The sequence below is a fragment of the Eptesicus fuscus genome, chromosome 13 (assembly GCF_027574615.1).
Source record: "Eptesicus fuscus isolate TK198812 chromosome 13, DD_ASM_mEF_20220401, whole genome shotgun sequence".
NCBI lineage: Eukaryota > Metazoa > Chordata > Mammalia > Chiroptera > Vespertilionidae > Eptesicus > Eptesicus fuscus.
Genome location: NC_072485.1, coordinates 83,046,077 through 83,073,458, shown reverse-complemented (window position 1 = coordinate 83,073,458; position 27,382 = coordinate 83,046,077). Strand labels below are relative to the sequence as shown.

Here is a 27,382-nt window from a genome sequence, read left to right as displayed (position 1 = left end):
CCTTAGTGATGCTTCACCCCGTCGGTTGAGGAAACTGAGGCTCAGTGGCCGGTGGCTGCAGGTCATGGGGCTGGTGAGAGGCAGTCGGAGCCCAGCCCTTGCAGGCAGCTCAGTGCCATCCCTCCAGAGCCTGGCACTCCGACCCCCCTCACCAGAGCACAGTGAGCTCGCAGAATCAAGACCCTCTCTCTGCCACCCGGGGGTCAAGTTCAGACCAGCTCCGACCGGGGATCTCTTTCCAATCCCCTCTCCAGCCCCCCGCCCACACTAGTTTAGATGCTAATCCCCTGCTGTCCATGCACATCGTGGCCCTCCGCCTGCCCTTCAGACACCATCAGCCCGAGAGTCACCTCCTCCGTGAAATCTCTGGCTCACTCGTCCGTTCATCTACCCGGCACATGTGTCACGCCAGATGCCGTGCGGGCAGGGGAGGGATGAGCAAGACAGACGTGGTCCCCACCTGCGGGCGAGCTGCGTGGATGGGCCCAGCACCAGCAGCTGAACGGCCCCGCTCGGGAGAAGCGCAGCGCTGTGACAGGAGGGTGACGGGCAGCGTGGTCGGACAGGCACCCCTTCTTATAGAAGTCTTCCTCACCGGTCTACTCGAGTGGCTCTCACCAGGGCAACTTGGCCCCACAGGCAACGTGTGGAGGCATTTTGGGTTGTGACAACGGAGGCACCCAGCTTAGAGGCGGGGATGCTGCTCCCCCAGGGCGGCGCACAGCAGGCGATGGCAGTGGAGCCAGGCTGGCCCAGGTCAGTCGGCAAGCACCCGGCGTCCCACCCCCTGCAGGCACCCTCCAGTCCGGGGCTGGGACGCTGCCAGGGCCACAGAAGGCCGAGAAGCCACGTGGCCGGCCCTGCCACGCATTGGGGGAGCTCATGGCGTGTCTGACCTGCACCGCAGGCTGATGCTTAGTGGGTAACTGTCTGCCCGGGACCACATGTAAACATCCCGATGGCCCCCTCTGGTCTAACAGATGGACAGACGGACGGTCGGGCGCACAGAGCCCTGGCCTGGGGCGGCGATGGCGGGAGCGGCAGGTCCCATCTCCTCGCCCTGCCTGCAGCTCTGTCCCCGCCAATTTCTTCCAAAATGAGGGCGGCGGTGGGGTCACAGCCCAGGGAAGGCCCTGCGGGCGGCGCCAGCTCAGCTGCACCAGACGCCCCGGTGACTGTGACGTGGAAACCGGGTCCACAGCGAAGGGGGAGCACCTGCGGGAGCACCTGCGGGAGCACCTCCGGGAGGATCTAGGGGAGCACCTACGGGAGCACCGGGCCGGCAGGTGCGGGAGGCGGGTCTCAGCCGCCCCGCCCCAGTCTCGGGCCGAGGGGCCGAGGTCACGAGGTCACGGACCCGCTCCCAAACCCGAGGCGGCTCCGCATTCATTTTCCAACGAAACGGAAGGGCTCCCCTGAAAACCAGGGGCTTCTGCCCGGAACCCAGGCTTGCTGGGGGCTGCCCCCGCCCGCCCCGCGGCCCCCGCTCGGGGTGGGTCCTCCCACGCGGGACGCGCGTGTCCCTGAGGCCCGGTGGGCAGCAGGTGGAGCCGTCGCCCGCCCCACGCCGTGTCCGGGCCGCGGGGATGACATCACGCCCGGAGGCCCCGCAGGACCCTCGGCGCCCCGCGGCCAGGGCCTCGCCCGCGCCCCGCCCGCACCCCGTCCGGGCCCCAGCCCCGCCTGCGCCCCCGAGCGCCCGCCCCGAGCCCGCCGGCGCCGCCCCTCCCGACCCCCGCCAGGCTGGCACCCCCGGGTCTGCGCCCAGGACCCCGACCTGCGCCCGCCCGGACCCCCGCCCCCAGGTCCGCACCCCGGACCGCCGGGTCCCCGGACCCCCGGCCCTAGGTCGACACCCCGGACCCCAGTCCCGAACCCCCGCCCTTTCAGTCCGCACCCCGGACCCCCTGGCCCCCGCCCTCTGGGTCGGCACCCCCGGACCCCCGCCCCCCGCCCTCCGCGGCCGGGTCCGCCGCCGCGGCCACTCACAGTTGCGGATGTCGGAGATGAAGACCGCCAGGCCCCGCATCCCGTCCCCCTTGGACACGGCCGGCATCTTGGGGCCCCGGGGAGCGGCCTGGCCGGCAGGCCGGGGGGAGCAGCGGGGAGCGGGAAGCTGGCAGCGCCGCCGAGGAGCCGCCTCAGCCGAGCCACCTCAGGCTCCCGGCGCCGCGCTCAGGGCGCCGCCGCCGCGCGCGCGCACGCACGCACGCTCGCTCGCGTCCGCACGCACGCGCACGCTCGCCGGCGCGGGGGCGCGCGCGTCGAGGGCGGGCGCGTCAGGCCGGCGCGGGGGCGCCCCCTGCAGGCCGACGCCGCGGGTTCGGGTTGCTGGCTGCCCCCATTGGGGGCTGGTATGTGTGCAGAGCCTTTTTTATTTAATACATTGATTTTTAAGAAACAGAAACATCGATCGGCTGCCTCCTGCACGCCCCTGACCGGGGACGGAACCACCGACCCCCAGGTGCACGGGTCCACGCTCAGCCACTGCGGCACACTGGCCGGGCTGGTGTGCAGAGCTTTGAGCTCTTGATGCACATCGCCCTAGCCCTGCAGAGCCAGCCCTACCTGAAGGGACAGGTCTGCTCGCCCCACCCCATGACAGCAGCAGGTGACCGCAGGGCCCGGCTGCAGCCCCATCCCTCAACGCCCAATCAGGGCCCTAGGCCACTGCTGCGGCCAGTGGCCTCTGCACCCCAGGGAGGTGGAGGCAGAGGACAGCCCCTGTGGCCCACACCGCAGCAAGGCAGGGGCCTTGGCTGGCATGGACGCCCAGGGAGTCCGTTTGGAGAGCAGGTGGCCCTGCCCCGCCCGCCTTTTGTGAAGCCCATGGCTTTGAGGAGGAAGCTCCTCTTCATCAGGACTCACCTGGCCCTGACCTGGACGTGGCCCCACCCCACCAGGGAGACCTCTGTTTCCACCACCCCCCCCCCCCGGCTCACTTCCTCACTTCCCGGGGAGAGGTCAGGCCTGGGTGGACTCTGGCCAGGAGGAGGAGGGGCAGGAGGTGAGGGAACGGGAACCTGCAGAGACCCAAATTGTTAGGTAACAGCAATTTCACCACCTCCCCAGGCCTCCCAAAGAGCGGGGCCTGCCCAGCCGGCGTGGCCCAGGGCAGAGGTGAGCATCGACCTATGAACCAGGAGGTCACGGTTCAATTCCTGGTCACATGCCCGGGTTTCAGACGCAACCCCCAGCGTGGAGTGTGCAGGAGGCAGCCGGTACGTGATTCTCATCATTGATGTTTCTCTCTCTCCCTCTCCCTTCCTCTCTGAAATCAATAAAAATATATTTAAGAGAGAAAAAAAAAAAGAGCTGGGCCAGCAGAGGGCTTCAGGGAGACCCCCAGGCCCTGCATCCCCACGGTAGGAGACCAGGGGACTCAGCAGCAGACCCCCACCCACCCCCGCAGCCGGGGCCCACAAGGAGCGTGGAGGGAGTGCCAGTCCCGCCTTGCGGTGGAGGCCTCCTCGGAGGAGAGGCTTAGGGCTGGGCAGGTACCCACCTCCTCTCAGGGGTGATTCTGGGCTTCGCAAACCTCCTGGGAAGCGAGTGTGTGTGTGTGTGTATGTGTGTGTGTGTGTGTGTATACACGCACACACACGCGTGGGGGATCTCAGGGCCTGAGGAGACACACAGGTGGCCATCAGGAAGCCCCACACCTGTCGGCCCGGGCAAGCCCTCCCGATCACTTACTACCATCCAGCTGCGGGCCTGAGTTCGCGAGGCCCTCCCAGACCACGTCTCTGCTCAGCCAGGCTCAGGCCCCTTTGGACTGAGCGCCGAAACAGTTGCGTTTCTTTAACTGTGTCAACTGGACACGGTTACATTGTAGCCCCTTGCCGTCACAGCCCGGTTCCCGAGGGCGGGGTGGAGCCAAATCTCTCCACTGGGAGGTGCGGGCCCCACAGATGCCTGCCCAGCAACTGCATGGAGAAGGAGGAAAGGAAAGCCGGGGAGCCCCAAGCCTGCAGTGCGGCCAGCGGGCCTGGGGGTGTCCTGCGGTGGCAGCTGGACGTGCCTTGCTCCTACCAACGCCTGAGCCTCCTCAGGCCTCCGGTGGGGTCTGTGGGAACGCGGCTTCCTTCCCATAATCTGTGAAATGGGTTTCCGACGGTGACCCTTCCAGAAAACTGGAGTTGGTGGCCTGGTTCAGGGACGGCTAGAGCCTGAGCACCCAGGCCTATTCAGGGACAAGGAGGTGGCCGTCCTTGGCCCCGGGTGCCTCCCTGTGGTCACCAGGAATGACATGCTTGGGGAGGGCCAGTCTCCGGGGCCCAGAGCCTCGCGGGACCAAGAGCCTCCAGGCCATGGCCCATGTGCAGCGGGAGGAATTCAAGAATTCCGGGAGGGGGGAGGGGGCGGGGAAGGGGGCTTCAGGCCGAGCTGGACCTGAAGAAGGGCAGTGAGGAGCCAGGTCCCTAACTGCTCACCCGGCGGCTGTCATCTTGCAGCCCCGGAGCGGAGCCCAAAGCCACGCACAGCTGGATCCGATGGCTGCCAAACCGCCACAGACACTGAGCCTGCGCCTCCCCACGTCTGACAGGAGAGCTGGCTGGCGCTGGGGGGCACGCGTGGGCCCAGGGAGCTGCAAGGCCGTCGATGGGGAAATGAGGATCCCCGGGCAAGACCCCCCCCCTGCCTCCCCCCGCCCACCCCACCGCCAGCCCCCCCTCATTGGATGAACATTGGATGAAGCTGTCTCCGTAGCTGAAGACCCGGTCATGACACCCAATGAAGGGGTTACTTTGTAAGAGAAAACTCAGTCGCCTCAAAGCCCCCTGGCAGGCCCGTCCCTTGACACCTGGGAGAGTCAGGTCCCAACACAAAGTCGCACCCAGAGGGGGAAGGCAGAGCGCTCTCCCTGACTGCAGGGGGCAGGGTTCAGTCCTGCGGGGGTGGGGGGGAGGGGGCATGTTCCCAGGGAGCCACCCTCAGACAGCCCAGCCAGCACCTGGGTCAGCTGAGCAGGCACGGGCAGCCTAGGGCAGGAGTCTTCAAACTATGGCCCGCGGGCCACATGCGGCCCGCCGAGTACATTTATCCGGCCCGCCAGGTGTTTTTGCCGCAGCTGCCTGTCCTGCTTAGCAGCCGACTTAGCAGTGTGCATAGGAATTTGTTCATAGTTTGTTTTTTTTTAAACTGTAGTCTGGCCCTCCAACGGTCTGAGGGACGGTGAACTGGCCCCCTGTTTAAAATGTTTGAGGACCCCTGGCCTAGGTGTTGGAGTGAGGGTGGCCGGTGTGGCTCAGTGGCTGAGTATCCACCTATGAACCGGGAAGTCACGGTTCAATTCCCCTTCAGTTCAATTCCCCGGGTGGTGGGCTCGATCCCTAGTGGGGGGCGTGCAGGAGGCAGCCAATCCATGATTCTCTCTCATCATGGGTGTTTCTCTCTCCCTTTCCCTTCCTCTCTGCAATCAATAAAAACGTGTGAAAATGAAACACACAGGGTTGAGATGCCAGAAATTCCTGGATCTAATGCAGAGACGGACTGGGAGATGGCCACCTGTGTGTATCGGCCGAGACTGCATGTCTGCGCTGGAGGGGTCACAGGGCTGGCCCTCGGGGCTGCGGGAGGGGCAGGCCCGGCCTCTCCTCAGAGACGGCATCTTCCCTCCGTGCACGGCCCTCAGTCCCAATTTCCCCTTTTTCTAACGACTTGAGTCACTTTAGACTCGGGGCCCGCCCTGTGAACGGCTTCACTCCATCTGCAATGACCCTGTTTCCAAGGAACGTCAAGTTCTTTTTTTTTAATGTTTTTTATTGATTTCAGAGAGGAAGGGAGAGGGAGAGGGAGAGAGAGAGAAACATCAGTGATGAGAGAGAATCATGGATCGGCTGCCTCCTGCACGCCCCCCACTGGGGATGGAGCCCGCAACCGGGCATGTGCCCTGACCGGGAATCGAACCGTGACCTCCTGGTTCATGGGTCGATGCTCAACCTCTGAGCCACACCAGCTGGGCTATTTTTATTGATTTTTGAGAGAGAGAAAGAGAGAGAGAGATCAGTGTGAGAGAAACATCAGTTGGTTGCCTCCCACACATGCCCTAACTGGGGCTCAAACCCACAACCTTCTGGTGTACAGGTCGATGCTCCAACCACTGAGCACCCGGCCAGGGCAGAACATGTGCCATTTTTAGATTAGCCTGCCGCCCTGGCCGGTGTGGCTCAGTGGATAGAGCGTCGGCCTGCAGACTGAAGGGTCCTGGGTTCGATTCCAGTCTGGGGCATGTACCTTGGTTGCGGGCACATCCCCAGTGGGTGTGCAGGAGGCAGCTGGTCGATGTTTCTCTCTCATCGATGTTTCTGACTCTCTATCTCTCTCTCTTCCTCAATAAAATATATATTTTTTAAAAAGATTAGCCTGCCCTGTCCAGTGTCGTCCAGTGGTTAGAGCATCAACTTACACACCGAAGGGTTGTGGGTTCAGTCCCCGTTCAAGAGCACATTCCTGGGTTGCAGGTTCCATTCCCGGCCGATGGGAGCACATGCAGGAGGCAACCAATCAATGTGTCTCTTTCACAGCGATGTTTCTCTCACGCCCCCTTCCCTGCCTCCCTCCCTTCCACTCTCACTAAATACACACACACACACACACACACACACACACACACACACTAGAGGCCCGGTGCACGAAATTCGTGCACATTAAAAGGGGATTAATTAGAGGAAATAATTTAATATTGCTATTTGCCCTTTCTCTATAATAGAAGTTTCAGAGATTAAAGAAAATTAGTAAAATGTATATGAAAACCTTCCTCCTGTCAGAGTCTGGGGCACACCACGGGACCCAGAGTCAAGTCCCTGCCCACCCACATGCGCCTCAAAATCGCATGAGACCCAGACCTGGCCGGCCCCCCTCCCCATTGGGCTAGATCCAGACCCGGCCAGTCCCACCCTTGTCAAGCCCCACCGGGCAAGGGACGGAACCTCAGGTCCCCGTGGCCTGAGGTTCCCCAGCCCAGACCGGGGCAGGGGACATGTCTTGAGGTCCCCCATCAAGCCCCGCCAGGTGGGGGGTGCAGCCTGAGGTCCCCCAGCCTGGCGCTGGGGCGGGGGAACAGCCTGAGGTCCCCTATCAAGCCCCACGGGGGTGGGGGAGGGCACAGCCTCAGGTCCCTGCTGACTGCTCGTTAAGGCTCCTTATGGGAACTTGGCCTCAGCTGTGGGTGCAGCCATCTTTGTGACGGAGTGATGGTCAATTAGCATATTGCCTCTTTATTAGATAGGATATCAATGGGAAAAAATGTTCTCAGGTGAAGATTGACAACAACAACAAGGTTAGCCTGAGAAAAGCCCCTTTGGGAGAGACGACAACGTGGAAACATCGGGTCAGGCCTCGGCATCGCCGGGGCAGCGTCCTGGGGCCATGGTAAGAGTGACCCCAAACCACAGAATTGGTTCTCCCCGTTCTGGAGGCCAGAAGTCCGAGATCAAGGCGTTGCAGGGCCTGGGGAGACTGTTCCCACCTCTCTTCTGGCTCCTGGGGGCTGCGTGGCCCCAGTCCTGCCCCCACCAGCTCAGGTCCCCCATCAAGTCTGTGGGCCGAGGCTCTCCATCTCTTTCCTCCTATGAGGATCCAGTCACTGGAGTCAGGGCTCGCCCTAAATGCAAGGCGACCTCATCCCAGGCCCCAGTGACATCTGCAGAGACCCCATTGCCAAGCAGTGGCCTCACAGGAGCTGGGGTTGGGGACAGGAACAACCTTTTGGGGTCCACCGTTCACCCCACGAAATGCTGCCCCTTGGATCTGTTGGGCACGCACGCTGTCCCTCCCAGGTGACGGCATTTAAGGTTGGGGGGAAAGAGGAGAGGTGTAAGATGAGCCTGTGACTGACCACGACGCGCCCAGCCCGGGCAGGGCCCCCCACCCCCCGCAGACGCCCACCTCGGCCCAGCGCCTGCCGCCTGCGGACCGACACCCACAGCACACGATGCCCGTCACGGTCACCCGACCAAAGCCAGAGGGGCTGCCGGGGCCACACGTGGGGCGCAAACGGAAAATCTGCTGCGCTGGCCCTGCAGCTCCATCAGGAAGCCGCGCCGCGGGAGAAGGTGCCACGGCCGCTCCCTCCTCGCTGGACTCGGCTTCCCAGCACCCAGGGAGGATGTCTCCCCGCGGGCGCGGGCGGGGGGCGCTGGGCAGCAGGAAATCCTAGTGTGTGTGTTCCTCTTCCTGGGCTTCCGGCCTCAAAGCAGGACTGGGTCAGGGTCCAGGGGTGACAGGACACGGCCAGTGATAGTGGCCTGGGCCCTGCCCTGGGGGCCACCCCGGGCCAAGGCCTCCCTTAAAACAGGACAAGTCATGTTTGTTCCGCTGGGAAGGGCCTCGCCTTGTGCTGTCTCAGCAAGTGGGGAAGGCCCACAGGAGCCCTGGCCAGCGGGGGAGGCTCACAGACGCTCCCCAGCCACAGGGTGTGGTGTGGTCTCGTGGCACCAGCCACATCTGGGCTCCCCATAGTAGCGCAGGGACGCCATGGGGCCGTCCTGGAGTGGCAGCCTCCGGCCGGGACCCTCAGCCGGCCAGCACCCCGACTATAAAGGGTCCAGTTGCAGCAGGAGGGCTTGTCTCTGCCGGCCCCTCGCTCCCCGAGGCCTGCCTGCCCTCTCTGACCTCTGGTGCCCTCTGCCCTCACCCGGCGGGAACAAGGAGAGCCGCGTGAGGGGGCCCGCCGGGCTCACAGCTCAGAGCCAGGACCTCGGCCTGGACGGGGGCTTACACTCAGATTTCCCTTAAATTTAAATAACTAGGCCTTATGGATGTTGTACATTCAAAACCTAACTTCTGAACCTGTTGAGTTCCACGTTACAAACCCGGTTACTCCCTTTGAGAGCCTCGCAGACTTTAAAGTCATTTGTAAGGGGCCTCCGCATAGTATGTGGTCCCCTCCAGAAACTCAGTCCATTGGGCATTTTCAGCGTTCGGAAACGAACTTATAAAGGAGGTCTCTTACTTCCCCCTTAAGTACGTCAGCTTGTCTGGACGGAGCACAAAATCTCGGCGCCCGAAGAGCTCACGCACGCGTGAGATTGACTCTGTGCGTGTGCTGAACCCCGGGTTGTCTCCAACGGCCCGGAACACAAACTGCCAATGTGTCCAGGTTCCACTTAATTCTGCCGACGCCGACGCTCTGACGCGAACTCTCCGCAGCCTTTCCGGGCCTCCTCTAAGTCTTCCTGTGGCGGACCGATGTGTACCCACTTCCAGCTTTCAACAGGGGGCGCCCTGGCACCCGCCGTGGCCGCTGGGAGGCGGACAGCTGTGTCAGGACCCCCGGAATGCTGCCCGGTGGGGCCTCTGCAGAGGGGGCAGGGGCCAGGCTCCCTGGCCCTCCCACTGCTCTTGGGGTCTGCAGTGCTGGCCCCGAGTGAACCCCGAGTGGATTGTACAGTGCTTTAGCGCCAAGACCCCCGAAGCCAATGGCACCCATGACTAAGTGCCTTTCTCAGTGAGAGACCCGTGATGCTGCGTGGCATTCCTGGGGCGGCACAACCGACAGGACCTCCGGCACAGCTCGTGGGGGCCTCTCCGCAGCTCTGCCTGACTTGGGATCAATACCCCAAAGATCAGGCCTCGGGGCTGAGCTGGGTGCCCGGAACACAGAGCGGCCCCGTGACGCGTGACAGTTGGTACGTGACATGCGTCAGCACACACCAGCCCGAACCACCCTCGGGAAGACGGGCAGGAAATATGGGGAAGAGAAAGAAGAAAACAAAGTTCCGTTCCAGGAGAAGCCTCTCAGGCAGCAGAAATGGGGAAACAGCTGAGCAGTGGTCCTGGCCTTGCCGGGCAGGGCCAGGGTGGGGACCAGCTGTGTGGTTTCTGCAGGAAACTGCCGCGAACGGCTAGGGATGGGTGGGGGACTCTGTTCGCTTGTATCAAGTGAGTAAAACTGCTGGCCACGTCTGCGTTCCGGCCACGCCAGGGCGGACACCTCCTTGTGGGAGCTGAGACAGAGAGGTTCTCTTTGCACCTGCAAGATGGTGCCGCCGTTCCTGGAGGCAAGCACAGGGACAGCGCCGGGTCTCGGGCACGTGGGGTTTTGTGTCCCTGCTCCAGGCAGCGTGTGGGCACCACCAGCCCCTGGATGATGACTGAAGGCGGGGGCTGAGATGCACTCCCGCAGGGAGATGTGGGGGGCGGCCACCAGAAGGGTAGGAGGAAAGCCTGGAGAGGCGATTCCCGCGCCCAAGAGAGAAGATCGTGGAAGCCGGTGAGGCCGGTCCTGCGCGGTCCCCTCCTCCACGCGCCCACGCCAGGCTGTGGATCTGGAGCCTCGGGCGCCCCCTGGTGGTCACACCTGGCTGCAGCGCTGTCGTCGCACAAGGCGCACAGGCTTCCAGGCAGAGCATGAGCAGCGGAGGCGAGGGGACCGCCTCCCGGGCACGCCGCGGTGCCCACGAGAGGCCCTCCACGCCCCCCGGAACCCTGACCCCGCGCGGCAACCCGCGAAACGACCGGCAGGGGGGGCGCTCACCACCCCACAGAGGACGCGGGGTCCGTGCACCGCCCAGCTCCTCGGCCCCGCCCATTTGACCACGCCCCTTGTCCATGCCAGGCCCCGCCCCTCGCCCCGGCTCTTCCCCCTTCGACCCAGCGTCAGGCCCCGCCCAATTCAGGCTCCTCCCCCTCGGCCCCGCCCCAGCGTGCCCTGCGTGTCGGTGGTGGCGCGGAACTGGCGTGGCACAGCGGCGGAGCGCGCGAGCGTCCTGGGGCGGGACTTCCGGCGGCGCTGGCGAGCGCCTTCCGGCCGCGCGCGAGGGTGGTCCGGCCGGCCTCCGGGACATGAAGGTGAGCCCCGCGGCGGCCGGCCGGGGTAGTGCCCGCGCCCCGCGTCCCGGCGCCGGCGCCTCCTCCTCGCGCGGCCTCAGTTCCCCTCCGCGAAGTGGGCGCGCGGGCGGCGCGAGGGAGAGCGGCGTGAGGCCGGTGTGGACGAGAGGGGGTGTGGGAGCGGGAGGACGTGGGCGGAGGCGCAGCGAGCCCGGGCGGAGCGAGCGTGGGCCGGGGTGGACGAGCGAGTGGGAGTCAGGTCCTGAGTGGGAGAGCGCGGCTTCGTGTGACAGGTGGCTGTGAGCAGGCGGTGCGGCCGGCAGAGTGGGGGCCGCCCGTCCCCAGGGGCAGGCGACCCCATGCTGGTTGGGGTGCGCTGGCCTGGACCCCACCTCGCTCAGTCCTCAGCCTCCAAAGGGTAGGCGTTGCCCACCGGGTCCCCGGAGCTGAGCCCAGAGGGGCCAGGGCACAGTGGCTGGTGGAGAACCCGCCCCTGGGGCACTCTTGTGTCCACGCCCTGGCGTCAGTGGAGCGCGGTGGCCACTCCACGGAAGGCGCCTGGAGACCTCGTGGTGGACTCCCGGCCTGAGCAGCACGTGGTCCGTAAATGGCGCCGGGCCTGCGCGCCTGCTTCCACGGGGCCTTCGCGCCCAAGAGCGCTCACCGCTCCCGCAGGACTCCGTGGCTCCGGAACTTGCACTCCGAGGCGCCGGCTGGGATGAGTGACCGTCACACTGGCCGTTCTGTTGAAGACAAAGGCGGCTCAGCGTCCAGCCTGGTGTCAGGGAGGGACCCTCGACACACCAGTCAGCGCGTCTCAAAACTGCACGCCCCTGAGCAGCAGAGCGGTCCCACGGTGACAACCAGCGTCTGGAGAGGAAGAGGAACGATCGGAGGGCATCACAGGACAGGAGCTCCGATCACACACACAACGTGTCCACACTTGGCGTGTGCGCGCGACCTGGGCTGTGGCCAGCAATGTCACTGCGGTCTTGGGTGGAAAACACTGGAACGTCACCGCAGGGACTCAGTCCTTTGGTCACGCGGCTGAAACAGCTCTCTTACTGTGGGTCTCCATGTAAAGCACTTGGACGTCTCCCCGGGGACCAGCTGTCCTTTGGGCACGAGGCTGAAACAGTCCCCCGGAGCCTGGAGCCCCAGGTGGTGGCTCCACGCAGGCCTGAGGCCCCTCCAGTGGCCCCTGGCTTGGGTGTGTAGCAGCCTCTCTGGGTCACTACACACCACACCCCCTCGCCAGGGCCGTCCCACACCAAAGAGGTCATGGGCACGTGGGGCGAAACACGCTCTGCCTGGCAGAGAGGCCCGGTGGACATCTCCGTGCAGTGCCCAGTGGGGAGCTGTGGGAGGTGCCCGGACGGCCTCGCTAAGCACCCACACACCAGACAGCTCACATGGTAGTCCCCACCACCCCGTGCCAGGCAGACAGTCTGGAAAGTTCCCTGCTGGTCAGGGAGCAGCCCGACACGCCGAGTTCTCCCTGGGCGTCTCCTCATCCCCACGCTGGCCCCGGTGCAGGTGGCCTGCCGCAGCGCCCGCCGGGCCTTGTGCTCGGTCTGGTCCTCCTCCCGTTGCCCCTGCTCCTGGCACGGAAGCCAGCGGGGCCTGTCTTCCTCCAGATTGGCCCCATCTCCACCCTTTTCTCTTTGGTCCCTTCCCGTGGTGTGAGGTCAGAGGTCAGGGGTCAGGCAGAGGGGTCTCTGTCCACCGCTGTGGCAGGAGGGTGGGCGGGGCAGCATCGAGCCTGCAGGTTGCTGTGGGAGCGCTTCCTGCTTCGTTTCCTCCTTTCCATCCTCAGTGACCCTGACCCCACCCTGGAGCCGAGGAGACGCCTGTGGAGGGGGCCTGGGGCCAAAGACGGGGCCTCGCAGAGTGGGCCCCCTCCCACCGCTCCATGTGGCTCCTGCCAGCAGGTCCCTCCCATGCACGGCCTCACCTCAGTTCTGGAGCGTGTGGAAGGAAGCACATCGTGCAGGCCTGTCTGGCCCCACAGCGGCCCAGCTGCCAGGAGCTGACCCCTCACAGCTTAGCAGCTGCCGTCTCAGTCTGACCAGAGGGGTGATGGGTAATTCTGGGCAGCCTGCCCCTGCCATGGCCAGAGCCCCCTCCCTCAGGGCCCTTCCAGACCTGGGGCTGTGCCCAAGGAGTCCGGTCTCACCGCTGTGGTGGCGAGGTGCTGGGCTGGGGTGGGTGGTACGGCAGAGGCTGCAGTCCTCGATTCCGACGCGGGCTGGTCATCACGGAGGGGGCGGGGAGAGGCTGGGGAGTGGCTCTTACCCCTCCCTCACACCCTCTCAGAGTGGCCACAGCTGTTATGGCGAGTGCTGCCCTTGCCAGCAGCTCCGTGTCCCTTCTGTTCTCAGCCCTGGGGACAGGCGTTTTGTGCCTCCCGGGGAGGGGGCTCCGGGCTCCTTGCCCCCAGGCCCTGTTCTGCGGGTGTGCGGTGGGTGTGTGGGGCACCACCACATGGAAACTGCCCAGGGAAGCCTGGGCCCCCCAGTCTGCACCGGGGCCCCTGTCTCCCCGGGAAGTGACAGCCCAGAATAGCGCAGCCCGTGCAGCTTTGGGAGGGGAAGCAGGTTGAGAGGATAGTGTCCGGGGGCCTGGCTCTGTCCACTCCTGACGGGCACACCCTGCCTGGCCAGGAATGCGATGCCAGCCCGCTGGTGGGACTGGGCCCCTGGGCTGGGCGGAGGGAGCACTTGCCAGGACCAATGTGGCCCACGTGCTCTTTACACCTGCACTTTTTTTTTTTTAAATCTTCACCCGAGGACATGCTTTTTATTGATTTTTGGGGAGGGAGCGTGGGAGAGAAACATCGATATGAGGGTGAGACATAGATCAGTTGCCTCCCCCACACACCTGAACCGAGGATCGAACCCACAACCTGGGTGTGTGACCGGACTGGGGATCACGCCCACGACCTTTTGGTGTAGGAGACCATGCTCCAGCCCAGGGAGCCGCACTGGCCAGGGCCACCCCTGCACCCCTCAAAGCCTCAGCAGGGACGGGGCCAGGCTGGGCTGCTTGTTACTCAGCTGCCCCGCGGGAAAGACGAGGTGGGATCTGGGGGGGCGGGGAGCGGGGCTAACATGCACTGCACAGCCCGGGCAAGTCCGTGCCGGAAGGAGAAAACGCAGATGATGCCAAGAAGGACCCAGCACAGCCCACGTGGCGGTGTCCCCTCCTCACTGTCCTCTGGAGGAGCACCGGACTTTTCAATAAACCCGGACGGACCGTGCTGCGTGCGTGCGCTTCTTGCCATTGGTGGAGCCAAGTGCCTGTCCGTCCCAGCAGGAGGAGCTGCAGGCTGCTCTCTGCCACAGACTTCCTCCCGCGTCCCACGTGGGCGGGGGCGTTTGCAAAGCAGGATCTGTCATGAGAGGAAACGTGTCGGAAAGCGTGATGCTCATGGGCAGACTGTCACCCAGCAAGGTTTCTCCAGCCCGACCTCCCAGGGACAGCTGAGGGGCTGCGGGGCCTCGGGGGCCTCCGCCTGCAGAGCTCACACACGGTGGAAACGCTGCCTTGTTCAGCGTCCTTCCCTCTGGGTCTGGGGCTCGTGTGTTCCTCCCCTTCACGTCCCCGCTTAGCAGGTAGTGGGGTGTTTTTTACTGGCGTCTCCCCGATTTGTACGAGTCCTTTGGGCGTTATGCATAGATAACGGGCAGGAATTTGCTAGCAAGTGTGTTCTGAGTACTTCTTTTCTCATTTATTGTTTCTTTATATATTCACACACACACACACACACACACACACGTATGTATATATGTACACTAGAGGCCTGGTGCATGAAATTCATGCACTGGGTGGAGGGGGTCCCTCAGCTTGGCCTGTTGCCTTTCACTGTCCGGGAGCCCTGCGATCAATCGCCCCCACAGAGGTAGGCCCTGCCCACCCACCACAGCACTGCTGCTGGGTAGCCTGGGCCTCTCTTTGGGGTGATCGTGAAGCCCCCCTGATTGATTGATCGCCCCACTGGCCAGTAGCCTGGGCCTCCCTCTACAGGGCGATCATGGGATCATGGAGCGATGGCCAGGCCCCTGACAAATCACATCGCACCTGCCTTGGCTGGCCTGGCGCCAGTGGGTGTCATAGCGTGGTCGTCTGGAAGGTCGTCCAGACAGTCATTCTGCTGTTCAGTCTTTCGGTCGATTTGCATGTTACACTTTTATTATTATAGATGTTATTATAGATGTATATGTATTTTGTCTTCTAAATGGAAGTTTCGTGTCCTCACGTGGTGAGCTCTGTTGGTGTTCTTCTGTGACCTCTAGCGTCGTGCAGACAGCTGGAATAGCCTTCCTACTCCGAGTTGGCGTGAACAGGCGCCGCGTCTTCTCCAGGGTCCGTGGCTCTGTTAGTCGCAGTGAAGTCCTCTGGCCTGGACCGCTTTGTTTTGTTTTTAATAATTTTTTTTTTTCAGAGAGAGGAAGGGAGAGAGAGAGAAGGATAGAAACCTCAATGATGAATCATTGATTGGCTGCCTCCTGAGCCCGAAACCTGGGCCTGTGCCCTGACCAGGAATCGAACTGTGACCTCCTGGTTCATAGGTCGATGCTCAGCCCCTGACCGGGTTTGATGGGGAGGGAGAGCCAGAATTCTCCGAGCGGGCCGGCAGTGGTCAGCACGGCCCCGAGGCGGGAGGCAGGGAAGCCCCTCTGTCTGTCTGTGAGGGAAGTGGGCCCGGCGGTGCTGGAGGCGGGCCTCGGGCCGTTGGGGCTGATCCAGGGCAGGGCTGTGTCCTGGGCCAACAATGCCCAGTGCCCTGAGGACCCGGCCCCGCTATGACAAGGACCCTCGTCGGCAGAGGGGACGCCCCGCTGCTGTGGTCTCCAGGCGCTCTGCTCTCTCTGCAGCCCCCTGGACTCGGAGCTTGCACCCCCTGCGACTGCCCACCATGAAGGCGCTCCTCCGGGTGCTCTGGCTCGCTCTGGCCTGCGGCTCTGCTCACACCACCCTGTCAAAGTCAGACGCCAAAAAGGCCGCCTCCAAGACCCTGCAGGAGAAGGTAAGGCGGCGTGGAGACTGGCCGCAGGGCTGACCCTTTGCACCTTCTCTCTTCCCACTGGGACCCCGTGTCCCCGTGGCCTGGGAGCGGGAGGCTGGGGGCGTGGCCCGCTGTGCTGACAGGGCGGCCTCCGGGAGAGCTCCCTGCCCCTGGCCTGTCTCGTGTGACATGTCCAAATTCCTGCCCTCACCCGCTTTCCGCTGCTTTCAACACCAGCACTCGTCCTGGGTCATCTGTGCAGTCCAGTCGGAGGCAGAGCGAGTCTGCAGGACTGTCAGCTCCGCCGGGCGGGCCTCCCCGGGCCTCCCCCTGCAGCGGCGCGGGCGACCCAGCACAGCCCTGGCTGAAGAGAGGCCGCTCTGCCGGGTCCTGCCTCTGCCTGCGGATGCTGACGCTTCCCGTTCCCTTCGCTCCAGACTCAGTTCGCAGAGAAGCCTGTCCAGGACCGGGGGCTGGTGGTGACGGACCCCAGAGCCGAGGACGTGGTTCTGGAGCATCGCAGCTACTGCTCGGCCAAGGCCCGGGAGAGGCACTTCGCTGGGGACGTCCTGGGCTACGTCACTCCGGTGAGCTGGGCGCCGGTGGACGGGGTTGTCCCGAGGGCACGGCGGCGGCTGGGGTCTGCATGCTCACCTCCCCAGGCCCCCCGCCGTGGGGTGCAGTGGAATGGCGCAGGGTCCTCTGGGGGCTCGTCTGCCTGGCCCGGCTGCAGGGCTCACCGGCCTCTGTCCTCTGCCAGTGGAACAGCCATGGCTACGATGTCACCAAGGTGTTTGGGGCCAAGTTCACACAGATCTCACCCGTGTGGCTGCAGCTGAAGAGGCATGGCCGCGAGATGTTCGAGGTCACGGGCCTCCACGACGTGGACCAAGGTTCTCACCTTGTTCGTCTCCCGGCCCAGTGGGGGTGTGGTGTGAGCCTGTATGTGTGAGAACATGAGTGTGTCCGTGTGTGAACACGGGTGTGTCCGTGTGTGAACACGGGTGTGCCCGTGTGTGAACAGGAGTGTGTCCGTGTGTGAATAGGAGTGTGTCCGTGTGTGAATAGGAGTGTGTCCGTGTGTGAACACGGGTGTGTTCGTGTGTGAACAGGAGTGTGGTGACTGCCCGGGGTTGGCCTGCATCCCCGTCCTCCTGGCGGGTGGCGCATGACGTCCAGGAGAGGCGTCTGGGGAGGGCTGTTGAGCTTCTCTGAAAACTGAGCCCGGAGCAGAGGGAACAAGGAGAGGCGTCTGTCCGCCGTCCGCAGGCAGAGCGGCCTCTCGTTCAGCCAGGGCTGTGCTGGGTCGCCCCGTGCCGCGGACCGGAGACCGGAGACGGCAGGGGAGGCCCCCTGCGGAGCTGCGGTCCCTGCGATGTGCTCCTTCCCCCGAGCGCCCTGTCTGACTCGCTCACCACGTGGCCGTCACAGAACGCGGGGCAGGTCCGGGGAGGAGCGTTTGTGGCCTGAGCCTGAGCTTACATGGCTGTCCCCCTTTCGGGTCAGAGAGGACACACGTCGGCCAGGTGTAGAGCTCTGAGACTCGGAGCAGCTCCGCGATGCCAGGAGGGCAGCGTCCGAGTGTGGCTGTCTGACCCCCTCGGCTCCAGGCAACAGTCCCGGTGTCGGAGCTGCCAGCCCAGGCCGCTCTGCGGGGAGGCGGCCCCCGGACCTCCCCATCAGTTCCCTCTGCTCTCGCCTCGTGCAGCGTTTTCCTCCGTGGGGTGGGTGTGGGGCTGTGTCCCCGAATTGAGCGTCCTTTCCCTGTCCCATAGGGTGGATGCGTGCGGTCCGGAAGCAGGCCAAGGGCATCCGTATAGGTGAGTCCAGCCCTTAGGCCACAGGCCACGGGAAGGAGTCCTGGCTGGTGTGACCTCCTGTGAGTGGATGAGTGGGCCCCAGGGTGATCCAGCGCATTGGTCACTCCACCGGCCACTTAGAAACGTGGCCAGCCAGCTTTCGTGGCCCTGGTCCAACCAGGGTCTGTGGCCCTTATGCGCACCCGGCCTCAGCCCAGCACGGCCAGCGCCTCCTTCTCCAGTTTCTTCGCTCACCAGCCAGGGTCTGGGGCCCAAGCCCACCCCGTCCCCGAGAGCACGGCTGGCCAGTGAGGGACAGTGTCCCAAAGTGCAGTGGGATCCGTGGGGTCTGGCGAGTCTGGGGCAGGCTGGGAGCAGGAGCCAGGAGGAGGCGCTAGTGGAGACGTGCGGTTGGCGGCGTGGGGAGCCGTAGGCAGGGTCCGGTCTGGGTGGGAGATGGTCCAGCGGGAGCCAGGCAGCGAAGTGCAGAAGAGGGGGGTGTGGGCAGCCGGGACCAGTGCGTGTGGGCACACGGGCAGCATCTCCACCCTTCCTAGCCCGGGCCGCTCTCGCCAGGCCGGGAGCTGCTGGGATGACCACGCGGGGTGCCCATGGTCACTCTGCGTGGGGCCGAGCACAGGGGGTCACGCTGCCTGCGCGGGCCTGTGCCCCTAGTGCCTCGGCTCCTGTTTGAGGACTGGACGCATAAGGACTTCCAGAGCGTCTGGGACAGCGAGGACGAGATCGAAGAGCTCAGCAGGACCTTGCTCCTGGTCGCCAAGGTGAGGCCTGGCGCCCCCCGGGCGGGGGCCCTGCCTCGGGGGACGCACAGCTGTCCTCGGGCCCCCAGGGCTTGGGTTGGGGAGGGACGTGAGTGGACAGCACAGACGAGAGCCCTACTGCTCTGCCTTTGGTCTCTATGGGGACCCCCACGCCCCCCTAAGAGAGGCACTTCTGTGCCTATGGCGTGAGCTCAGGCCGTGACCTTTCTGGGTGGGTGGGGGTGGCTGCCTTCCATGCTTCCCTCCTGGTCCCAGACCCTCCTCACCTGTCCTGGTCCTTTCAGAGCCAGCATTTCGATGGCTTCGTGGTGGAGGTGTGGAGCCAGCTGCTGAGCCAGAAGCACGTGTGAGTGGCCGGGCGGCTCTGCCTCCGCCTCGCCCCGGGGGTCCCGCGGAGGCCAGAGGAGGGACGGGGAGCCCACTTGGGTGGAGGCCTCGGTCCCACAGTCGCGGCTGTGATGGGCTGCCCTGCGCCTGCCCTGCGGGCGGTGGAAGGAGCAGGAGCCTCCCCGCGGGGCGCCCAGGCAGTGCCGCAGTTGGGCTCGCACACCAGCAGGAGGCGCTGCTGAGCAGGAGGAGCCTGCCCAGGGCCTGAGGAGAGGCTGGCGAGCACAGCCAGGCCTCCCATGGACGGCCATGGCCTCCGGGAAGGAACAGCCGCCCAGGCCACATCCCCTGGGCCAGAGTGACCAGCAGGGCGGAGTGGTGGAGAGTCCCCCGCAGCAGCCACCACCCTGGCCTGTCAGGGGCATGGGGCCACCCCGCGGAGGGCAGGGACCGAGCTCTCCTGCCGGGCATCGTGGCCGCACTCCACAGAGGGGGTGCAGCTGCAGCCCGTTCTGGGACTGGCCGTGCCTCCTTCCTTTTTGTTTGCTTTCTTTTTTCTTTTAACTTATCTCTCTTAGAGAGAGAAACAGTAGTTTGTTGTTCCACTCACTGATGCATTCATCGGTTGCTTCCGTTATGTGCCCTGACGGGGATCAAACCGCAACCTTGGTGAAGCGGGATTACGCTCTAACCACGGAGCCACCCGGCCAGGCTGTCCCTCAGCACCAAGCCTGTTCCTCTCGCCTTCCTGTGCAGGAGGGCGCTGGCCGGGGCTCCGGTGTCCCCCTAGGCGCCAGCTGCCCCCTTCCGTTGTGAAGCTGCAGGCGGCCTCGGCCACGTGGAGGCCGAGTCCCCACAAGGACCTGTCTTCCAGGGCAGGTGGGAGACACGCGTCAGGGAGCAAGGGGCGCGGCCCCCGCCCAAGGCTCAGACAGATGTGCCAGGAGCAGGCCCTCTGCCGGGGGGCGGGGGGGACGCAGCGGCAGGGGTCCCTGCCCCCGTGCTCAGACCCCTGCACCAGCAGGTGCTTCTGAAGGCTCCCTGTCCGTCCGCCTGCCCTGGGCCGAGGCCGGTTCGGAGAGGGTGGATGGAGACAGGAGAGCCGTGCTGCTGCCCGGTCAGGTTCCAGACGGCCTCGCACTCCGCGTCCACTCGGACCGCACGGGAGGTCCTGGGGCACACAGGAGGGGCGCCACGGGCAGCTGTGGGCCCTGAGCCTGTGCCCGGGGGGTGGGGCATCCTGTGCCTCCAGGGCAGGAAGTGCCGTAAGGGGCGCCTGCCCGGCCGCGGGCTCGGTCCAGTCTCCTGGGCTGACCTCACGTTCCTTCCCAGGGGCCTCATCCACCTGCTCACCCACATGGCCGAGGCGCTGCACCAGGCCCGGCTGCTGATCATTCTGGTCATCCCTCCGGCTGTCACCCCTGGGTAAGGGCCACACTCGCTCAGGCTGGGGATGGAAACGGGCGGGCCGGTCCCAGGCCGCGTCCCTGCACCCACACCGTGAAGACGGGTTGGAAGTCCCTCAGTGTGAGGGATGGAGTCTTTCAGACTTCCACTCGCCTCAGGCGAGCCCTGGACTCGGCGGCCACATCTGCAGCCCCGGCCCCGGAGCTCAGGCGGCGGTCAAGGGCTTCCTCCAGAGCCTGGTGGGCGGGGCGGTGGAGGGGTCCAGGCGCTGTGGCTGTCATGTCTGCCCTGCCCAAGGCACAAGGTCAGGGCAGCCCCGGGAAAGGGCCAGGGCGTGGGGAGGGGCCACAGAGGCCGAGGGGACCAGGTTAGATGCGCCTCGGCCGGCGATGTCCACTGAGGACGTTCGCAGGTTGATGGACTCAGAAAAGACCCAGTGAGCTCACGGGGAGCCTGCAGACTCGGCACCTGAGACGGATGCCCCTTAGAGCAGGCGCTGTTCTCGGGAGAGTGCCTGGCTGCCTGCCCGCCCGCCCTCGGCCCTTAGGCCCCACGGTGCCCACACTTGAGGGTCCCCGGCCGGCCGGTGGGCTGCAGTGGGGTGGGCGGTCTGCAGGCTGGATTTCAGACCTGTGTCCACAGCCGGCACCCGTCCCGGAGCGGGGCTGGTGGTGCTCCCCCAGGAGCGAGCCAGCCGGAGCCGTGCCCCCCTCCCCCACACGACATGTGCGTTCGTGTGTGCGGTACACGCATGTGGTGGGCCTGGCAGACTCGAGCACCCGAGCGGGCTCGGTTGCAGACACACAGCGCCCATTCCCTGGGTCTCCCGGGTTCTTGGGTGGTTTGGGGGCAGCTCACCGGTGCTGTGACTGGAGCCGGGACCCTGCCTGCAGCCCCCTCCCTGGCCTGGCCCAGCTTTCGGCCGGTGCAGAGAGCAGACTCGCAGTGGATGTGCTGAGGGGGGCAGAGGCGGACACCCCTGGAGGGACCGACCTCTGGGCCTGGCAGGGCCCTTCCAGCTGGACCCCCTCTGCCCAGGAACCTTCAAGCCCAGCTCCTGGCACCTCGGCAGGAGGTGGATGAGTGAGCTGGTGTCACCGGCCCCTCCCCCTGTAGCCACCAGAGGAAGCTGTCGGTATGGTGGCCTGGGGGTGCTGGAGGGAGGGACCGTGGCCGCTGTGGCTGGGGCTTCGGGCACGTCCTCTGGCCCCTCCCGGCAGCCAGGTGTGTGCTGACAGGTGTGCGCTCAGGGCGGGCCTGGCTGCGGTGCCCTGGGAGCCATTGTTACGCTTACCCTCCTCCGCGGCACCGCTCCCAGCCTTTCCACAGCGGCATCCGCTTCGCAGCCTGTGCTCTGGGAGGGGCTGCGGGCAGGGCGGGTGCCTTTGTCTGCTGTGCTGTCTGGGGCCCTCCCAGCAGTGCTGACCTTGCACTCTGCTCCAAGGTCACAGCCCGCCCCCTGGAGCCACCACTGTGCTCTGGTGGGCGTGGAGGCTTTGCTCCGCTTCACGCCCTGTTGGAGATGCCAGCGCGCAGCACAATGAGCTGGCTTGATGAGAGCCGGCGCCCTCCCGGGCTGGCCCCGGCATGTCCTCCTGGGCTCCGGCCAGCTCCTCCTGCTCAGCCTCACGGAGCTCACCTCGAACGCGGACCTGCTGCACCCAGCCCCCACGCGCTGGCCCTGCCGCCGGTGCCCGCTCAGACATCCCGGTGGGCAGAGGTCCACCCTGATGTGGGCTGTTCCCCTCCCCCATCTCCTCTAGCCACACCTGGGTTCCCGTGGCTTCTGGCCGGCAGCCACCCCATGGTCAGGGAGATCCTGATGGGGTGCCCCTCTGCGCAGAAGCCCATCCCACTCACCTGGGGCTCAGGACAGCCTGCACCAGAGTGGTGGCTCAGGGGACAGCGGGCACAGGCCACCTGTGGGTGTGGGACAGGCGAGGAGGGTGGCGTTGCGTGCGGAAGGGAGAGGTCCAGGCTGGGAGGCTGGGAGCCTGCAGGCCAGTGGTCCCCTCTGACCCTGTGGGGCAGGTGGGCTCATGCTGAGTGGACCAGCAGGGAGGGGCAGGTGATCGCTGGTGGGGATGGCTGGGAATGTGGGGAGCCGATGTGGGCCTCCTAGTAGTGGGCCGGCCTCTGCCTGTCACCAGTTAGGGGCAGAGGGTTGGGGTTCTTGGGGGTGGACAAGGCCCTAGAGGCGACCCAGTGGGCCATGTGGCCCTGACCATGCTGCAGGCCGTCCCCTGTAACCGAGTGCTGAGTTATTCCCAGGGAATGACCTGAGGTCCTGGAGTGGCAAGGAGAGGGGCATGGGCTGCAAACCCCACCGCCAGCTGCTCTGTCCTCGGCTTAGGGGACGGCTGGGGGGCTGGCAGGCTGTGCGATGGGCCCTGGTGGCCATGCTTGTCTCGTGCAGGACCGACCAGCTGGGCATGTTCACAAACAAGGAGTTGGAGCAGCTGGGCCCTGTGCTGGACGGATTCAGCCTCATGACCTACGACTACCCCTCCCCGCAGCAGTGAGTGGATTCTGGGCCCTGTGCGCCCTGCCTGGGTGCACGCATGCTCACCGCCAGCAGGGCTGGACTCGGAAAGGCGAGGCCTGGCTCCCCACTGGCCAGCTCAGGACCACAGCTGCCAGCTGTCCCAGGGGCGCAGGCCCAGCCTATTCTCCAAAGCCCAGAATTGGCCTGGCAGCCTTCCGCGTGGGGCATGTGACAGATGGCAACAGACGGCCCAGGGGAATGCTCTCCCGGGTGTCCTGCCCCCGGGTGGCCCGGGTGAAGCAGATCGAGACAGGAGTGTCCAGCAGGAAGGCACCGTGGGAGGCTCGTGGCTGCTGCCCCCTTCCCACTGTGTGCACACACCCTTGCCCCAGTTTGGGAGGCCCACGGTGGAGGCCCAAGGCCTCTGCCTGACACTGAAGCCCACTCCTCCCGCGCCTTGCAGGCCCGGCCCCAATGCTCCGCTGTCCTGGGTGCGAGCCTGTGTCCAGGTCCTGGACCCCAAGTCCAAGTGGCGGAGCAAGATCCTCCTGGGGCTCAACTTCTACGGCATGGACTACTCGGCCGCCAGGGACTCCCGCGAGCCAGTCATCGGGGCCAGGTGAGCTGGGGCTCCGTCACGCAGGGCCGCCTCCTGTGCTGCCCCTCCCCGAGGCCCTTGCTCCATGGCCTGCAGGTCTGCCAGAGGCGATGGGTGGGGCAGGCGAGAGGCCCTGGCAGGGTCTGACCACTTGCCAGGCGCCTGCAGGCAGAGCCTCTGAGCCTCAGCGTTGGGGGACATGTTTGTACCACCCAATCTGGGACACCCTAGTGTTTCCTCCTCTGTCAGCGGGTGGGTGGACAGCCTTCACGATGTGAGTGGCGCCTACGCTGGCGGGGAGGGGCCGGGAGGGGCCCGCAAAGCTCCACTCTAGAGGCCCTTGTCGCACGGACCCAGACTTCCTTCTGTGCAGCTCTGCTGGTGTTGGACTCTGTTCAGCTTTATTTTGCTTCCTTTTTTGGGAAGATATTTTTGCTGGGTATAGCACTCTAGGTTGTCAGCCTTTTTCCCGGGCCGTCACCTTGTCACCTTCCTGCTACGTGTCCAGTGGGCCACGTGTGGAGGTGCTGCCCCTGGGTGCGGCTGTCTCTCCATGCGCTGCCCCTGCGTGCGGCTGCCATGGTGACTGGGCGGGGCCTGCATGGACCTTCCTTCCTGCACGTGGTTTGCCTTGGGCTTCTTGGATCTGTGGGTTCTTCTTACCAGATTTAGGAAGATTTTGGCCGTTTCTTCAAATATTTGCTTTCCCCTCCCTTTCTCTCTGGGCCTCGAATGCATGTATGTCAGGTCCGGGGCCTGGCCCTGGCCCACTGACACCAGGGTCCTCTGGGGACTCGTCTTTCCTTCTGTGCTCTTTTGGGGTTTTGTTTCCGTCTTCACATTCCATGGCTGCCGCCTGCCCTGTTTCATCTGCTCTTGAGCCCCTGGGCCTTGTCCGGTCACCGTTGGCCCAGCGGCTGGTTCTGCATCTCTCTCGTCTGCCCTGTCGCTTGTAAACGCGGCACAGGCGTCGGTCACCAGCCCCGTCGGGCCTGCGCTCCGGGTGGGGCGCCACAGTGGGCGGCACCCAGCCTGGTTCTGGGTGCCCGTTTGGTCCCTGGAAACCACGAGAGCCGCTGCTCAAGACCTGGTCCTGTCCGTGAGAGTGTGTCCAGAGACCGCGGTCGGGCGCTGTTGTCCTTCTCGGGGGGCTCTGTGGTCAGAACCCTCGTCCTGGTCAGAACCTTTCTGGGAAGGTCCCCTCCCCCCACTCCGGCTCTATGCCCCCCCACATCCCTGGCCTGCAGGGGTGTTGGCCTGAGAGACCACCGTCCTCGCTCAGGCCACTGCACAGACACCGCAGACGGCACACACCACCCACTGCCCGTCCCGGAGGCTGGAGCCCGAGGCCCCTCTCCTGGGCGTGTGGACGCCATCTCCTCCCTGGGTCCCCACGTGGTCCCTGCATGTCAGTGTCCTGATCCCCTCTTCTCAGAACCCCAGTCACACTGGATGAGGGCCCCCCAGTGACCTCACTTAACCTCAGTCACAGTCGGAGGTCCTGGGCTCAGACTCTAACACGGGGACCTGGGGAGGGGTCATCACTGACTCACTGAACGTGGGCCCAGCAGGAGCTCACAGCGGCGCTGTTGGAGCCCTAACCCAGCTTTGGGGTCAGATGACAAAAGGCTCCACGCGGCCCCCAGTGGCCCCCAGCCCCAACTGTTCTGAAGGGCCAGGGGCTGCGGAAAAGGCATTCTGACCTGAAGGTGTGTGTGTGCGCGTGCGCGCGCATGTGTACATGTGTGCACGTGGAGGGGTGTGCACCTGTTCGCACACGCACACGGCTGCTCTCCGATGCATTGGGTCTGGCTGCTCCCAGCCAGGGATGGAAGGCTGTATCCCATCCGGGCTGCAGCCCCTGCCGACCCCTCCCCAATGTGCCCCTCCCTGACAGGAGAGGGGCCGGCCAGCCCCGGTTTCAGGGGGTCTGAGGGAAGCAGGTGGTAGAGAGGGGTCCCGGGGCCCAGGGTGTGGCTGGCTGCTGTCAGGGCGAGCTGCCTGGCCCGTGCTGCACCCCAGCCTCACCTTGGCAGGAGCAGATGCTGCCGCCCAGCAGGGCCTCCCCAGGGGCCGGAATGAATGACAAGCGGCTGCGGCTTGGGCCTCAAGGGCAAATGGAGGTCAGCGCCCACTTTGGTCCTGCAGGAGGGGGGCTGAGGGGCACGTGGGTGAAGAGAGCAGGCCTGTGACAGGCAGTCAGGTCGGCTGGAGGCTTTCAGAACAGGCCAGGGTCACGTCGGCCTCGAGGGAGGGCTGTGGTTTGGGTGACGCCCCAGGACCCTCCCTTTATTCCCCCCCCCCCCGCAGCCTCAGGCTGCAGGGCCACCAGGGCCCGGAGGGCACAGCTCCCAGTCTGGTGGGCTTCCGGGCCCAGGATGGGACCAGGGTGACGGCCTGAGGGGCTCGCCCCGCCCGGCTTAGACCCACAGGAGCTCCTTTCCATGCCCCGGAGGCTCGGGCCACGGCCTCCACGGTGGTGGGGAGGTCGTCCTCCAGAGTTGGGGGGCACTGGTGCCCACTGTGGGGAGGCCCCAGGCTCGGCAGGGCTGCCCTCTGCAGGCCTGAGCCCCCAGAGGAGGTGTGAGGGCAGACAGGCCCACAGGCCCCATGCGGCCGGAGCCAGGACAAGCCTTAGCCCTGGTGGCACTGCTAGCCCGCCATGGCGCCTTCCCTGGGGTCCGCGTCTCTGACCGGAATGAGGGTCGGCGTGGCAGGGCAGGGGGGGTCAGTAGGGATGTCCCCTCCCTCCGGGGCACCTGGAAGGCCGTTGCGCCCCACAGAGCCGTCCCAAGCTTAGGGCAGCCTGTGGGCAGGGACATTGTTGATTGACAGCGATTCACTGCAGAGTGGGGTGACAGGCGTGGCCACCAGCCCAGTGAGCTGCCCACCGTGAGCATGCGGCCCCGTGGGCCTCTGGCAGGACGTCAGGCCTTGGTCGAATCCTGGGCAGGGCTGGGCCCTTGCTCGTACCTCCTGCCCCTGAGTCCCCCAGCGCCGGCCTCCCCCTCGCCCCTTTGCCTCAGTCCCTTCCTCTCCGGGCGCTGGCACCCACCCCACCCCCGGCCTCTCCAGGTACATCCAGACCCTGAAAGAGCACAGGCCGCGGATCGAGTGGGACAGCCAGGCCGCAGAGCACTTCTTCGAGTACAAGAGGTGAGTGTCCAGGACGGGCCCTGGCCACCAGCCCACCTCTGCCCCGAGGGCTTTCCAAGCCACCTCACACCGGGGCCCCAGGGGGAGGGGCCGGGAGAAGCGGGAGGCATTCGGTCCCACTGTCCTTTGCAGAAGCCGAGGAGGGAGGCACATCATCTTCTACCCGACTCTGAAGGTTTGTGGGCCGCCGGGGGGGGGGGGGGGGGGGGGCGGGGATGGACCCTGCACTCTGCGAGGCCGAGGTGGGCAGCGGAGTCTGCAGGGTCGGACCTTCCCTCTGGGGACAAGGGGCTCGGGCCTGTTTCGGGGCGCGTGGGCCACCGGGCTGCGCTGGGGACGAGGCAGTGACGCTTCCCTCTCTGCAGTCCGTGCAGATGCGGCTGGAGCTGGCCAGGGAGCTGGGCGTCGGGCTGTCCATCTGGGAGCTGGGCCAGGGCCTGGACTACTTCTACGACCTGCTCTAGGCTTCTCAGCAATGGACGCACAGGCGTGGGAAATACAGACCTTTCTCCGCCTTCCTGGCCATGTCTGTTGCAGTCCTTGGGCGGGGCCTCCTCGGCAGTGCCGTGAGGAGAGACAGCCTGGCCGGGGCACCGAGGACAGTCGCCACCCCCAGGGCGCGGGAGTCCGGCCGCTCCAGGCAGCCAGTGGTTCCAAGTGGGTCTGGAGGCCTCAGGAGGACCAGCTCCCAGACCTGGACTCCTGGCAGGGGCACCCCTCCGTGTCACCCTGGGCCTCACAGCCAACAGGCCACCAAGTCCCCGCGGCAGGAGTGCCAGGCCACTGCCCAAGCCCGCTCCGACGCTGGGCCTGGCCCGACTGGCAGCAGACCCCGGGAGCCCGTGGGTGCCGGCGCCCTGGCCAGTCCCAGCACCTATGGGACAGCCACTCGCCCGGGATCGAACACTGGGGGGCACTCGGATTGAGGAGCTGAAGGACAGCTGTCCCCTCGGGAGGAGGCCCCTGCCCCCACTGCCCAGGGCCACAGGTGTCCCGGGTGAGCGAAGCGCTGGTGGAGCTGGGCCAGGGCGGGCGCTGCAGGTTAGA

The 27,382-nt window shown here is 65.4% G+C and overlaps 2 protein-coding genes across 3 annotated transcripts in view; one reads left to right on the top strand and one right to left on the bottom strand.

Annotated features, from left to right (window-relative positions):
* The window catches only part of AP2A2 (adaptor related protein complex 2 subunit alpha 2), a 45,510-nt gene extending 43,318 nt beyond the window's left edge, over positions 1–2,192 (bottom strand). For both annotated transcript variants that reach the window (XM_054724859.1, XM_054724860.1), the window contains exon 1: positions 1,990–2,192. In XM_054724859.1, coding sequence (XP_054580834.1) covers positions 1,990–2,056 — 67 coding nt within the window. In that variant the 5' untranslated portion in view covers positions 2,057–2,192. The remainder of the gene's footprint in view (positions 1–1,989) is intronic.
* Positions 2,193–10,704: 8,512 nt separating this feature from the next.
* On the top strand, positions 10,705–26,853 carry CHID1 (chitinase domain containing 1). Its single transcript, XM_028136524.2, has 13 exons — positions 10,705–10,794; positions 15,651–15,802; positions 16,219–16,368; positions 16,542–16,674; positions 17,557–17,601; positions 18,256–18,362; positions 18,647–18,708; positions 20,022–20,114; positions 22,513–22,614; positions 23,045–23,200; positions 26,255–26,335; positions 26,468–26,510; positions 26,701–26,853. The coding sequence occupies exons 2-13, from the start codon at positions 15,692–15,694 to the stop codon at positions 26,797–26,799; spliced, it is 1,182 nt and encodes a 393-aa protein (XP_027992325.1). The 5' UTR covers positions 10,705–10,794; positions 15,651–15,691; the 3' UTR covers positions 26,800–26,853.
* The last annotated feature ends 529 nt before the right edge of the window (positions 26,854–27,382 follow it).

Excerpts from the sequence above, each read along its gene's own strand:
- CHID1 (XM_028136524.2), top strand. The coding sequence starts at position 15,692 with ATGAAGGCGCTCCTCCGGGTGCTCTGGCTCGCTCTGGCCTGCGGCTCT. Across the intron at positions 17,602-18,255 it reads GGCCAAGGGCATCCGTATAG|TGCCTCGGCTCCTGTTTGAG; the intron begins GTGAGTCCAGCC and ends CTGTGCCCCTAG. Across the intron at positions 18,363-18,646 it reads CCTTGCTCCTGGTCGCCAAG|AGCCAGCATTTCGATGGCTT; the intron begins GTGAGGCCTGGC and ends TGGTCCTTTCAG.